This window comes from Oncorhynchus clarkii, chromosome 4, assembly GCF_045791955.1.
Source record: "Oncorhynchus clarkii lewisi isolate Uvic-CL-2024 chromosome 4, UVic_Ocla_1.0, whole genome shotgun sequence".
Classification (NCBI taxonomy): Eukaryota; Metazoa; Chordata; class Actinopteri; order Salmoniformes; family Salmonidae; genus Oncorhynchus; species Oncorhynchus clarkii.
Window position 1 is genome coordinate 6,156,239 of NC_092150.1, and position 14,028 is coordinate 6,170,266.

Genomic DNA, 14,028 nt, shown 5'->3' on the forward strand with positions numbered 1-14,028 from the left:
GAGAGGGAGGACTGGCGTGGGGGTGAGGGCAGAGAGAGGGAGGACTGGCGTGGGGGTGAGGGCAGAGAGAGGGAGGACTGGCGTGGGGGTGAGGGCAGAGAGAGGGAGGACTGGCGTGGGTGTGAGGGCAGAGAGAGGGAGGACTGGCGTGGGTGAGGGCAGAGAGAGGGCGGACTGGCGTGGGGGTGAGGGCAGAGAGAGGGAGAACTGGCGTGGGTGAGGGCAGAGAGAGGGAGAACTGGCGTGGGTGAGGGCAGAGAGAGGGAGGACTGGCGTGGGGGTGAAGGCAGAGAGAGGGAGGACTGGCGTGGGGGTGAAGGCAGAGAGAGGGAGGACTGGCGTGGGGGTGAGGGCAGAGAGAGGGAGGACTGGCGTGGGTGTGAGGGCAGAGAGAGGGAGGACTGGCGTGGGGGTGAGGGCAGAGAGAGGGAGGACTGGCGTGGGTGTGAGGGCAGAGAGAGGGAGGACTGGCGTGGGGGTGAGGGCAGAGAGAGGGAGGACTGGCGTGTGGGTGAGGGCAGAGAGAGGGAGGACTGGCGTGTAGGTGAGGGCAGAGAGAGGGAGGACTGGCGTGGGGGTGAGGGCAGAGAGAGGGAGGACTGGCGTGTGGGTGAGGGCAGAGAGAGGGAGGACTGGCGTGTGGGTGAGGGCAGAGCGAGGGAGGACTGGCGTGTGGGTGAGGGCAGAGTGAGGGAGGACTGGCGTGGGGGTGAGGGCAGAGAGAGGGAGGACTGGCGTGGGGGTGAGGGCAGAGAGAGGGAGGACTGGCGTGTGGGTGAGGGCAGAGAGAGGGAGGACTGGCGTGTGGGTGAGGGCAGAGAGAGGGAGGACTGGCGTGTGGGTGAGGGCAGAGAGAGGGAGGACTGGCGTGGGGGTGAGGGCAGAGAGAGGGAGGACTGGCGTGGGGGTGAGGGCAGAGAGAGGGAGGACTGGCGTGTGGGTGAGGGCAGAGAGAGGGAGGACTGGCGTGTGGGTGAGGGCAGAGAGAGGGAGGACTGGCGTGGGTGAGGGCAGAGAGAGGGAGGACTGGCGTGGGTGTGAGGGCAGAGAGAGGGAGGACTGGCGTGGGTGAGAGCAGAGAGAGGGAGGACTGGCGTGGGTGAGGGCAGAGAGAGGGAGGACTGGTGTGGGGGTGAGGGCAGAGAGAGGGAGGACTGGCGTGGGTGAGGGCAGAGAGAGGGAGGACTGGCGTGGGTGTGAGGGCAGAGAGAGGGAGGACTGGCGTGGGTGAGGGCAGAGAGAGGGAGGACTGGCGTGGGTGTGAGGGCAGAGAGAGGGAGGACTGGCGTGGGTGAGAGCAGAGAGAGGGAGGACTGGCGTGGGTGAGGGCAGAGAGAGGGCGGACTGGCGTGGGGGTGAGGGCAGAGAGAGGGAGAACTGGCGTGGGTGAGGGCAGAGAGAGGGAGAACTGGCGTGGGTGAGGGCAGAGAGAGGGAGGACTGGCGTGGGGGTGAAGGCAGAGAGAGGGAGGACTGGCGTGGGGGTGAAGGCAGAGAGAGGGAGGACTGGCGTGGGGTGAGGGCAGAGAGAGGGAGGACTGGCGTGGGTGTGAGGGCAGAGAGAGGGAGGACTGGCGTGGGGGTGAGGGCAGAGAGAGGGAGGACTGGCGTGTGGGTGAGGGCAGAGAGAGGGAGGACTGGCGTGTAGGTGAGGGCAGAGAGAGGGAGGACTGGCGTGGGGGTGAGGGCAGAGAGAGGGAGGACTGGCGTGTGGGTGAGGGCAGAGAGAGGGAGGACTGGCGTGTGGGTGAGGGCAGAGCGAGGGAGGACTGGCGTGTGGGTGAGGGCAGAGTGAGGGAGGACTGGCGTGGGGGTGAGGGCAGAGAGAGGGAGGACTGGCGTGGGGGTGAGGGCAGAGAGAGGGAGGACTGGCGTGTGGGTGAGGGCAGAGAGAGGGAGGACTGGCGTGTGGGTGAGGGCAGAGAGAGGGAGGACTGGCGTGTGGGTGAGGGCAGAGAGAGGGAGGACTGGCGTGGGGGTGAGGGCAGAGAGAGGGAGGACTGGCGTGGGGGTGAGGGCAGAGAGAGGGAGGACTGGCGTGTGGGTGAGGGCAGAGAGAGGGAGGACTGGCGTGTGGGTGAGGGCAGAGAGAGGGAGGACTGGCGTGGGTGAGGGCAGAGAGAGGGAGGACTGGCGTGGGTGTGAGGGCAGAGAGAGGGAGGACTGGCGTGGGTGAGAGCAGAGAGAGGGAGGACTGGCGTGGGTGAGGGCAGAGAGAGGGCGGACTGGCGTGGGGGTGAGGGCAGAGAGAGGGAGAACTGGCGTGGGTGAGGGCAGAGAGAGGGAGAACTGGCGTGGGGGTGAAGGCAGAGAGAGGGAGGACTGGCGTGGGGGTGAAGGCAGAGAGAGGGAGGACTGGCGTGGGGGTGAAGGCAGAGAGAGGGAGGACTGGCGTGGGGGTGAGGGCAGAGAGAGGGAGGACTGGCGTGGGTGTGAGGGCAGAGAGAGGGAGGACTGGCGTGTGGGTGAGGGCAGAGAGAGGGAGGACTGGCGTGTGGGTGAGGGCAGAGAGAGGGAGGACTGGCGTGGGGGTGAGGGCAGAGAGAGGGAGGACTGGCGTGGGGGTGAGGGCAGAGAGAGGGAGGACTGGCGTGGGGGTGAGGGCAGAGAGAGGGAGGACTGGCGTGGGTGTGAGGGCAGAGAGAGGGAGGACTGGCGTGGGTGAGGGCAGAGAGAGGGCGGACTGGCGTGGGGGTGAGGGCAGAGAGAGGGAGAACTGGCGTGGGTGAGGGCAGAGAGAGGGAGAACTGGCGTGGGTGAGGGCAGAGAGAGGGAGGACTGGCGTGGGGGTGAAGGCAGAGAGAGGGAGGACTGGCGTGGGGGTGAAGGCAGAGAGAGGGAGGACTGGCGTGGGGGTGAGGGCAGAGAGAGGGAGGACTGGCGTGGGTGTGAGGGCAGAGAGAGGGAGGACTGGCGTGGGGGTGAGGGCAGAGAGAGGGAGGACTGGCGTGTGGGTGAGGGCAGAGAGAGGGAGGACTGGCGTGTAGGTGAGGGCAGAGAGAGGGAGGACTGGCGTGGGGGTGAGGGCAGAGAGAGGGAGGACTGGCGTGTGGGTGAGGGCAGAGAGAGGGAGGACTGGCGTGTGGGTGAGGGCAGAGCGAGGGAGGACTGGCGTGTGGGTGAGGGCAGAGTGAGGGAGGACTGGCGTGGGGGTGAGGGCAGAGAGAGGGAGGACTGGCGTGGGGGTGAGGGCAGAGAGAGGGAGGACTGGCGTGTGGGTGAGGGCAGAGAGAGGGAGGACTGGCGTGTGGGTGAGGGCAGAGAGAGGGAGGACTGGCGTGGGGGTGAGGGCAGAGAGAGGGAGGACTGGCGTGGGGGTGAGGGCAGAGTGAGGGAGGACTGGCGTGGGGGTGAGGGCAGAGAGAGGGAGGACTGGCGTGGGGGTGAGGGCAGAGAGAGGGAGGACTGGCGTGTGGGTGAGGGCAGAGAGAGGGAGGACTGGCGTGTGGGTGAGGGCAGAGAGAGGGAGGACTGGCGTGGGGGTGAGGGCAGAGAGAGGGAGGACTGGCGTGGGGGTGAGGGCAGAGAGAGGGAGGACTGGCGTGTGGGTGAGGGCAGAGAGAGGGAGGACTGGCGTGTGGGTGAGGGCAGAGAGAGGGAGGACTGGCGTGGGTGAGGGCAGAGAGAGGGAGGACTGGCGTGGGTGTGAGGGCAGAGAGAGGGAGGACTGGCGTGGGTGAGAGCAGAGAGAGGGAGGACTGGCGTGGGTGAGGGCAGAGAGAGGGAGGACTGGTGTGGGGGTGAGGGCAGAGAGAGGGAGGACTGGCGTGGGTGAGGGCAGAGAGAGGGAGGACTGGCGTGGGTGTGAGGGCAGAGAGAGGGAGGACTGGCGTGGGTGAGGGCAGAGAGAGGGAGGACTGGCGTGGGTGTGAGGGCAGAGAGAGGGAGGACTGGCGTGGGTGAGAGCAGAGAGAGGGAGGACTGGCGTGGGTGAGGGCAGAGAGAGGGCGGACTGGCGTGGGGGTGAGGGCAGAGAGAGGGAGAACTGGCGTGGGTGAGGGCAGAGAGAGGGAGAACTGGCGTGGGTGAGGGCAGAGAGAGGGAGGACTGGCGTGGGGGTGAAGGCAGAGAGAGGGAGGACTGGCGTGGGGGTGAAGGCAGAGAGAGGGAGGACTGGCGTGGGGGTGAGGGCAGAGAGAGGGAGGACTGGCGTGGGTGTGAGGGCAGAGAGAGGGAGGACTGGCGTGGGGGTGAGGGCAGAGAGAGGGAGGACTGGCGTGTGGGTGAGGGCAGAGAGAGGGAGGACTGGCGTGTAGGTGAGGGCAGAGAGAGGGAGGACTGGCGTGGGGGTGAGGGCAGAGAGAGGGAGGACTGGCGTGTGGGTGAGGGCAGAGAGAGGGAGGACTGGCGTGTGGGTGAGGGCAGAGCGAGGGAGGACTGGCGTGTGGGTGAGGGCAGAGTGAGGGAGGACTGGCGTGGGGGTGAGGGCAGAGAGAGGGAGGACTGGCGTGGGGGTGAGGGCAGAGAGAGGGAGGACTGGCGTGTGGGTGAGGGCAGAGAGAGGGAGGACTGGCGTGTGGGTGAGGGCAGAGAGAGGGAGGACTGGCGTGTGGGTGAGGGCAGAGAGAGGGAGGACTGGCGTGGGGGTGAGGGCAGAGAGAGGGAGGACTGGCGTGGGGGTGAGGGCAGAGAGAGGGAGGACTGGCGTGTGGGTGAGGGCAGAGAGAGGGAGGACTGGCGTGTGGGTGAGGGCAGAGAGAGGGAGGACTGGCGTGGGTGAGGGCAGAGAGAGGGAGGACTGGCGTGGGTGTGAGGGCAGAGAGAGGGAGGACTGGCGTGGGTGAGAGCAGAGAGAGGGAGGACTGGCGTGGGTGAGGGCAGAGAGAGGGCGGACTGGCGTGGGGGTGAGGGCAGAGAGAGGGAGAACTGGCGTGGGTGAGGGCAGAGAGAGGGAGAACTGGCGTGGGGGTGAAGGCAGAGAGAGGGAGGACTGGCGTGGGGGTGAAGGCAGAGAGAGGGAGGACTGGCGTGGGGGTGAAGGCAGAGAGAGGGAGGACTGGCGTGGGGGTGAGGGCAGAGAGAGGGAGGACTGGCGTGGGTGTGAGGGCAGAGAGAGGGAGGACTGGCGTGTGGGTGAGGGCAGAGAGAGGGAGGACTGGCGTGTGGGTGAGGGCAGAGAGAGGGAGGACTGGCGTGGGGGTGAGGGCAGAGAGAGGGAGGACTGGCGTGGGGGTGAGGGCAGAGAGAGGGAGGACTGGCGTGGGTGTGAGGGCAGAGAGAGGGAGGACTGGCGTGGGTGAGGGCAGAGAGAGGGAGGACTGGCGTGGGGGTGAAGGCAGAGCACTACTCACCTCCTGTATTCAGGAAGACATGACTCAGGATAAAGTGAACAATGCGGATCCTGAAATAAAGACGACATTTTAACATGGCTGACAAGACTAAGTATCTGTTTATGATTCCTTTTAAGAAGTTAACATGTTTGTCATGCTAATACGTTGAGTCATCAGACCACGCGAGCGTGTGTGTGTGTCTCTCTGAATGTGTGTGTGTGCATAACTTACCTGGTGGAAAGAGGGACACTTCCCTGCTGTTCACTCCAGTTGCAGGCATCAGACACCTTCAGTAGATACCTGTACTTCTCAAACACTTCATTTGGAGCTTGGATACCGTAGAAGACAACAGTGTCGTCTATAATTTTCTAACACAGAAATACAGTACCAGTCAAAAGTTTGGACACACTTACTCATTCAAGGGTTTTTCTTTATTTTGACTATATTTCTACATTGTAGAATAATAGCAAAGACATCAAAACTATGAAATAACACATATGGAATCATGTAGTAACCAAAAAAGTGTTAAACAAAATGTATATTTGAGATTCTTCAAAGTAGCCACCCTTTGCCTTGATGACAGCTTTGCACACTCTTGGCATTCTCTCAACTAGCTTCATGAGGTAGTCACCTGGAATGCATTTACATTAACAGGTGTGCCTTGTTAAAAGTTCATTTGTGGAATATATTTCCTTCTTAATGCGTTTGGCCAATCAGTTGTGTTGTGACAAGGTAGGGTTGGTATACAGAAGACCCAGAGTTACCTCTGCTGCAGATAAGTTCAGTAGAGTTTACCAGCCTCAGAAATCGGCAAGTAACTGCACCTCAGATGGCAGCCCAAATAAATGCTTCACAGAGTTCAAGTTGCAGAGACATCAACTGTCCAGAGGAGACTGTGTGAATCAGGCCTTCATGGTCAAATTGCTGCAAAGAAAACCTCTACTAAAGGACACCAACAAGAAGAGACTTGCTTGGGCCAAGAAACACGAGCAATGGACATTAGACTGGTGGAAATCTGTCCTTTGGTCAGAGTCCAAATTTGAGATTTTTGGTATCCAACCGCCATGTCTTTGTGAGACGCAGAGTAGGTGGACGGATGTGTGGTTCCCATCGTGAAGCATGGAGGAGAAGGTGTTATGGTGTGGGGTGCTTTGTTGGTGACACTGTCTGTGATTTATTTAGAATCAAGGCCACTTAATCAGCACGGCTACCACAACATTCTGGTTTGCGCTAAGTGGGACTATTATTTGTTTTTCAACAGGACAAAGACCCAAAACACACCTCCAGGTTGTGTAAGGGCTATTTGACCAAGAAGGAGAGTGATGGAGTGCTGCATCAGATGACCTGGCCTCCACAATCACCCAACCTCAACCCAATTGAGATGGTTTGGGATGAGTTGGACCGCAAAGTGAAGGAAAAGCAGCAAAACAAGTGCTCAGCATATGTGGGAACTCCTTCAAGACTGTTGGAAAAGCAATCCAGGTGAAGCTGGTTGAGAGAATGCCAAGAGTGTGCAAAGCTGTCATTAAGGCACAGATTAGCTACTATGAAGAATCTCAAATATACAATTTGTTTTAACACTTTTTTTGGTTACTACATGATTCCATATGTGTTATTTAATAGTTTTGATGTCTTCACTATTAATATACAATGTAGAAAATAATTAAAAAATAAAGAAAAACAGATAGGGGTTATTTGGTTTTAGCGGTAACGGAGTTGGTTACAGCATGAATGTTGACAGCTGAAACGCAGCCTATCCAGCCGCGACGGCACACTGCCCATATGCATACGGCACAAGAGTAGCCTAATGTGCTTTCGGTGCCTGTAAACTTCGTATTTAGAAACATAAAAGATTCATGTTGTTTTCTCATTTCATTTTATTTGGTTAAAAACCAAGCACGCCCTCCCCTCCTCTCAATTAAGGCTTTTTTTTTTTGGTCCTGCCCAATGCAATCACGAAGTAGTCAAGAGTGTCAATAAAAGGGTTGGCTCCTGAGACCGCTTGGAAATCAATCTTTATCACCAAGGCGTTGTTAAAATATAACATCTGAGAGCAGTAAAACAACAGTCAGCTAACATTCCCTTTGTATCTATGCATTGTAGGCAGGCCCACGTTATTTTAGCCTTGCATGTTCCATTTTGGATGTGCATAAAACCCCCTTGACGATGTAGGCTATTTCCATGCCCCATGAAACGAGAGATGAGAACCTCGGTGAATACCGGTGAGAACCTTGGTGAATACCTCAGTGAATACCGGTGAAAACCTCAGTGAATACCGGTGAAAACCTCAGTGAATACAGGTGAAAACCTCAGTGAATACAGGTGAAAACCTCAGTGAATACCGGTGAAAACCTCAGTGAATACCGGTGAAAACCTCAGTGAATACCGGTGAAAACCTCAGTGAATACCGGTGAAAACCTCAGTGAATACCGGTGAAAACCTTGGTGAATACCTCAGTGAATACCGGTGAATACCTCAGTGAATACCTCGGTGAATACCTCGGTGAATACCTCAGTGAATACCTCGGTGAAAACCTTGGTGAATACCTCAGTGAATACCTCAGTGAATACCTCAGTGAATACCTCAGTGAATACCTCAGTGAATACCTCAGTGAATATCGGTGAATATCGGTGAATATCGGTGAAAACCTCGGTGAATACCAGTGAATACCTCAGTGAATACCGGTGAACCTCGTATTCAGAAGTTATCTGTAACATGTAACAATTGCTTGTTTTCAGTTTCATATGTTCAAAACCCTTCTGGGCCTACAATAACGAAGGCTGGTTCAACAGCAATGTGTGTCTTTTTAAAAAATTTATTCTGCCGATTTTATGAGATAATTACTTTTGACCTGGTATTTTATTCTTGTTGAATTGATTGGTTGTAATCAAACTAAAGGAAAATACAAAGCAATCTTAGTAGAATGATTCACCATCTGGGTTTTATGGTTACGTCTGTGGGCTGCATTGCAATGGAACTTTTTCTGATCTGTAAAATGGTCCCTATTATGTTCAGAAACCAGTAGAACGGTGAGTGGACATTCTCCCTTTCACTTTATATTGGATCTCTGGATGTGTGTACAAACCCTCCATAGTTTAAATGTTATGTGTCCACGGAAAGAAATCGTGGTGCCTGTAAGTGTGACATACTGTATTTAAAACACGTTTTTGTTTTAGTTTTGTTTAGAATTAAAAAATATATATTTTTTAGACCTTATCAATAATTAATTTAATCTTGCTTATTGACAATGTTTGGCTAGTCCATGCTCAACCATAATGCAATTTGCCGTAGGCCTAGCCCCTTTAATCAGTGTGAATGTTATTGGGGCCATGCAATTACAATTACTACTGCAAAATGGATTAAAGTTAACGTATTTTGCAAAGATAGGTCTACATTTAGTTATTTTGTTTCTGTAAATCCATTTAACAAACTATAACGGACAAACGTTGGAGTTGATTCCAAGGCCAAACATAAAATACATTAAATACACAACTTGAAGCAACCACATATTTCCCCATGGAGCACGTTCTGATTGGCCAGTGTGAGGCCAAGCCTCGACACACCCACAACTCCACCCCCCCAATAAAAACACAGCCCTTTCGCGCCAACGCCAGCAAGTGCTTCGATAATTGTGATAGTAAAAAATAGCAAAAATATTTCTGACACACCCCTGAACCTACAGCGCTACCGCCTGTGCTTAGATTAACATTGTGTTAGGTTTGTTAAAATAGAGGCCTGTGCTTAGATTAACATTGTGTTATGTTTGTTAAAATAGAGGCCTGAGCCTTAGATTAACATTGTGTTAGGTTTGTTAAAATAGAGGCTTGAGCCTTTATAATGTCTTATAACAAAGCTAAGATAATCGACTAGGAAATAATGAGCAGGTAAACTCATTTTAGTTTAAGCCCACACAGACATGATTATACTTAAGTTTGGTTTTAAAAACTCTTAGAAAGATAATATGTATTTTACAAGAACAACAAAAAGGACGATAAACTAGCCTCGGCTTAAGAACAACCTAACTCTACAGCTTGTTAAACTGGTAATATAACTCACTGTTATCTTCAAGTTCTTCATCTTTAGTTTCTCGATAAAGGCCTCTTGCATCTTGAAGGTATCTTTCTCCGGATCATCCACTGTCTTAGCGACCAGGACATAGTCGTATGACAGTGGAGTATGCTGAGGAGGAAAGATTAACCAAACACACACAAAACACAGAGAGAGAGAGAGAAACATAGTCACATGCTAGTTGAGTATGATGAGGAGGAAAGATTAACAAGATAGTGTAGACTTGAGTGATTTGATGGATCCAATACTGAACATAAAGACGAAAATAAATCTATGACATGATGGTTACATACAGTAACTGATGTATCCCAGAGCATTCTGGGATACATCAGTATTCAGACCCCTTTTTCCACATTTTATTACATTACAGCCTTGTTCAAAAATTGATTTAGAAAAATAATAATAATCCTCATCAAACTACACGCAATATCCAATGATGACAAAAACTGTTTTTTCAGCAAATCTATTAAAAATAAATCAAACAGAAATCCCTTATTTACATAAGTATTCAGACCGTTTGCTATGAGACTATGGTGCCTCCTGTTTCCATTGATCATCCTTGAGATGTTTCTACAACTTGATTGGAGTCCACTTGTGGTAAATTAAATTGATTGGACATGATTTGGTAAGGCACACACCTGTCTATATAAGGTCCCACAGTTAACAGTGCAGGTCAGAGCAAAAACCAAGCCAAGAGGTCAAAGGAATTGTCCTTAGAGCTCCGAGACAGGATTGTGTCGAGGCAAACATCTGGGGAAGGGTACCAAGAAATGTCTGCAGCATTGAAGGTACCCAAAAACAGAGTGGCCTCCATCATTCTTAAATGGAAGAAGTTTGGAACCACCAAGACTCTTCCTAGAGCTGGCTGCCCGGCCAAACTGAGCAATCAGGGGAGAAGGGCCTTGGTCAGGGAGGTGACCAAGAACCAGATGGTCACTCTGACAGAGCTCTAGAGTTATTCTATGGAGATGGGAGAACCTTCTAGAAGGACAACCATCTATGCAGCACTACCAATCAGGCCTTTATGATAGAGCGGCAAGACGGAAGCCACTCCTCAGTAAAAGGCATGACAGTTTGCTTGGAGTTTGCCAAAATGCACCTAAAGGACTCTCAAACCATGAGAAACAAGATCCTCTGGTCTGATGAAACCAAGACTGAACTCTTTGGCCTGAATGCCAAGCGTGACATCTGAAGGAAACCTGGCACCATCCCTACCATCCCTGAATGTCCTTGAGTGGCCCAGCTAGAGCCTTGACTTGAACCCGATTTAACATCTCTGGAGAGACCTGAAATTAGCTGTGCAGTGATACTCTCCATCCAACCTGACAGAGCTTGAGAGGATCTGCAGAGAAGACTGGGAGTAACTCACCAAACACAGGAGCGCCAAGCTTGTAGCATCATACCCAAGAAGTCTCGAGGCTGTAATCGCTGCCAAAGGTGCTTCAACAAAGTACTGAGTAAAGGGTCTGAACTTTTACTTATGTAAAAGTAATATTTCAATTTTTTTTGTTCTTAATAAATTTGCTAAAATGTATAGAAAACTTGTTTTTGCTTTGTCATTATGGGGTATTGTGATGACATTATGGGGTATTGTGATGTCATTATGGGGTATTGTGATGTCTTTATGGGGTATTGTGATGTCATTATGGGGTATTGTGATGTCATTATGGGGTATTGTGATGTCATTATGGGGTATTGTGATGTCTTTATGGGGTATTGTGATGTCATTATGGGGTATTGTGATGTCATTATGGGGTATTGTGATGTCATTATGGGGTATTGTGATGTCATTATGGGGTATTGTGTATAGATTGATGAGGAATCTTTTTTTTAAATTCCATTTTAGATTAAGTCTGTAACAAAACAAAATGTGAAAAAAGTTAAGTGGTCTGAATACTTTACGAATGCACTGTATGACTGTCCATAGACTATATAAAACAACCAGCAATGCACTGTAAATCTGGTTTTACATACAGTAATACAGTGAACTAGGCCTGTGTTTCATCAGTCATCTCTTACCACTGAGGGAAGTAGTGGTGATGTCTCAGGACTATCAAAATGGTTCCCGTTTTCCTTCACCACTCCCATCAGCTCCAGGAGTTCGATGCTGGCCTAAAACATGATGAGAACACAGGACCACACAGCAAGGTGAGTAGGAGTTCGATGCTGGCCTAAAACATGATGAGAACACAGGACCACACAGCAAGGTGAATAGGAGTTCGATGCTGGCCTAAAACATGATGAGAGCACAGGACCACACAGCAAGGTGAGTAGGAGTTCGATGCTGGCCTAAAACATGATGAGAACACAGGACCACACAGCAAGGTGAGTAGGAGTTCGATGCTGGCCTAAAACATGATGAGAACACAGGACCACACATCAAGGTGAGTAGGAGTTTGATTGTTGCACTTGAGTCATTCCCAGTGTGAACGGCTAGGCCCGCTACGCTATGAAACCACAACACTATTGCAGAGACTTTAATATTACCAGCAGCAATTGACGTGCTGAAAACAATGTGTGGGGATGCAGAGGCACAGAAACTCACATCAATACCTTTGTCAGATAACACTGTTATTAAATGAAGAATTTACTGCCCCGACTCAAAAACTCCCCCAGCTTATGCTTTCCAAATGGACGTTAGCTGTGAGGGCCGCGATGCCCCATGCATTGACTTCTGTTTGCTATACATGTCCGGGGTGAAGAGTGTTTCTACGGCAACAGAGGTGCAACAATGCGATCCAGTCAGTCTTCCTAGTTCTTCGTTCATGCTGAGAGTAACATAGTAACCTAGTAACCTAAACGCAGTGTTTTATTTCTCATGTGTTTGTAGAAAAATATATATACAGTACCTGTCAAAAGATTGGACACATCAACTCATTAAAGGTTTTTTCTTTATTTTTACTATTTTCTACATTGTAGATTAATAGTGAAGACATTAACACTATGAAATAACACATATGGAATCATGTAGTAACCAAAAAAGTGTTAAACAAATCAAAATATATTTTATATTTGAGATTCTTCAAAGTTGCCTTCCTTTGCCTTTGATGACAGCTTTGCACACTCTTGGCATTCTCTCAACCAGCATCACCTGGAATGCTTTTCCAACAGTCTTGAAGGAGTTCCCACATATGCTGAGCACTTCTGAGCACAGAATGCTGTGGTAGCCATGCTGGTTATGTTTGCCTTGAATTCTAAATAAATCACAGACAGTGTCACCAGCAAAGCAAAGGACAGATTTCCACCAGTCTAATGTCCATTGCTCGTGTTTCTTGGCCCAAGCAAGTATCTTCTTCTTATTGGTGTCCTTTAGTAGTGGTTTCTTTGCAGCAATTTGACCATGAATGCCTGATTCATACAGTCTCTTCTGAACAGTTGATGTTGAGATGTGTCTGTAACTTGAACTCTGTGAAGTGTTAATTTGGGCTGCAATCTGAGGTGTAGTTAACTCTAATGAACTTTACCTCTAGTTTTTGATGTCTTCATAGTTTTTGGTGTCTTCACTATTATTCTACAATGTAGAACATAGTAAAAATAAAGAAAAACCATTGAATGACTAGGTGTTTCCAAACTTTTGACTGGTACTGTTGTTCATAGTTATATCTAATTAAAGATATTACAAGTGACATAAACCCGAGACACACAAACAACAACTTCTCTTGAGCCCCTAAAGACGCCAGAAGATGTGAATTGTATGTTAAAAAAAATAAATCCAGTCACTCCTTTTTTGTGACCTAATTTTTTAAAAGCGATGATTCACTATGTGCCGGTCAGCCTTCACGTTTCAGGGGATAACAGATACGTATCTGTCATTACAATAGAACAGAATTATAATATCCTTTTCCTACAGTCCGCAGAGAGCAGCTCATCAGGCCATACATTATCATAGAATAAGGTATATGACCGGTGTATCGTAGCGCATGTTGAGAGAAAGCGCATGGGCCCACTTATGTCAATGTGTAGCCTAAACCTAGCTATGCTACGCAAATAAAACAAAGTGGAATTATGCAATATTTGATCATGTAGCCTATGCAATCAAGGTCAATCACAGGATCATATTTCACTGCCCATTCATCTATTTCTTCCTAGCCGTGAAATTAATCAATGTACCCACTATGTAAAAGACCACCACAAATATATACTCAACAGTAATGAATACAAACGTAGGCCTATGCCGATTATTTGTTCATGTATAGTTAGTTAGTTACAGTATGTAGGCTAAACGGATACTCAAACAGCTTGTTGACATGCATGTGGATCCCCATTTAATCAGCCGTCTATTATAATAAAAATAGATGTATCTACCTGTCTCCTGTGCCGCGACATGACAGCTGAATAGGTGTTCAACACAAACAGAAAGAGCTCTCCTCTTTAGGCGTCCGACGACCAAACCACACCGCGCGCTCAAAGGACGATTCTTATTTTTTCTTTTTTTTAATTCAACATTTGCACGTAACAGAAATAGCATTCGGTGCACCTGTCAAACCACTTCTTCCGTACTTTCCCAAGAAACTCAAACACCGTGTTCGTTTCTCAGGCTCAGGAATGTAAAAGCGACTTTACCTGTTGCACAGTGATGTCACTAGGTGGTTTTACTACTCTCTTGGTCCGCTGACAACCTTTGGAATCGGGATGTGTTGTGGTTTGAAATAACAGCAGAAATGTATGCTAGCATACTACTTGGTTGGTTA

At 50.4% G+C, this 14,028-nt stretch overlaps 1 protein-coding gene across 1 annotated transcript in view; it reads right to left on the reverse strand.

The window, feature by feature from the left end:
* LOC139407537 (anoctamin-9) overlaps window positions 1-13,742 on the reverse strand; it is a 37,962-nt gene extending 24,220 nt beyond the window's left edge. The window contains exons 1-5 of the mRNA XM_071151355.1: window positions 13,643-13,742; window positions 11,357-11,449; window positions 9,326-9,448; window positions 5,501-5,637; window positions 5,291-5,340 (exon numbers count right to left, since the gene is read on the reverse strand). Coding sequence (XP_071007456.1) covers window positions 5,291-5,340; window positions 5,501-5,637; window positions 9,326-9,448; window positions 11,357-11,449; window positions 13,643-13,663 — 424 coding nt within the window. The 5' untranslated portion in view covers window positions 13,664-13,742. The remainder of the gene's footprint in view (window positions 1-5,290; window positions 5,341-5,500; window positions 5,638-9,325; window positions 9,449-11,356; window positions 11,450-13,642) is intronic.
* Between the last annotated feature and the right edge of the window lie 286 nt (window positions 13,743-14,028).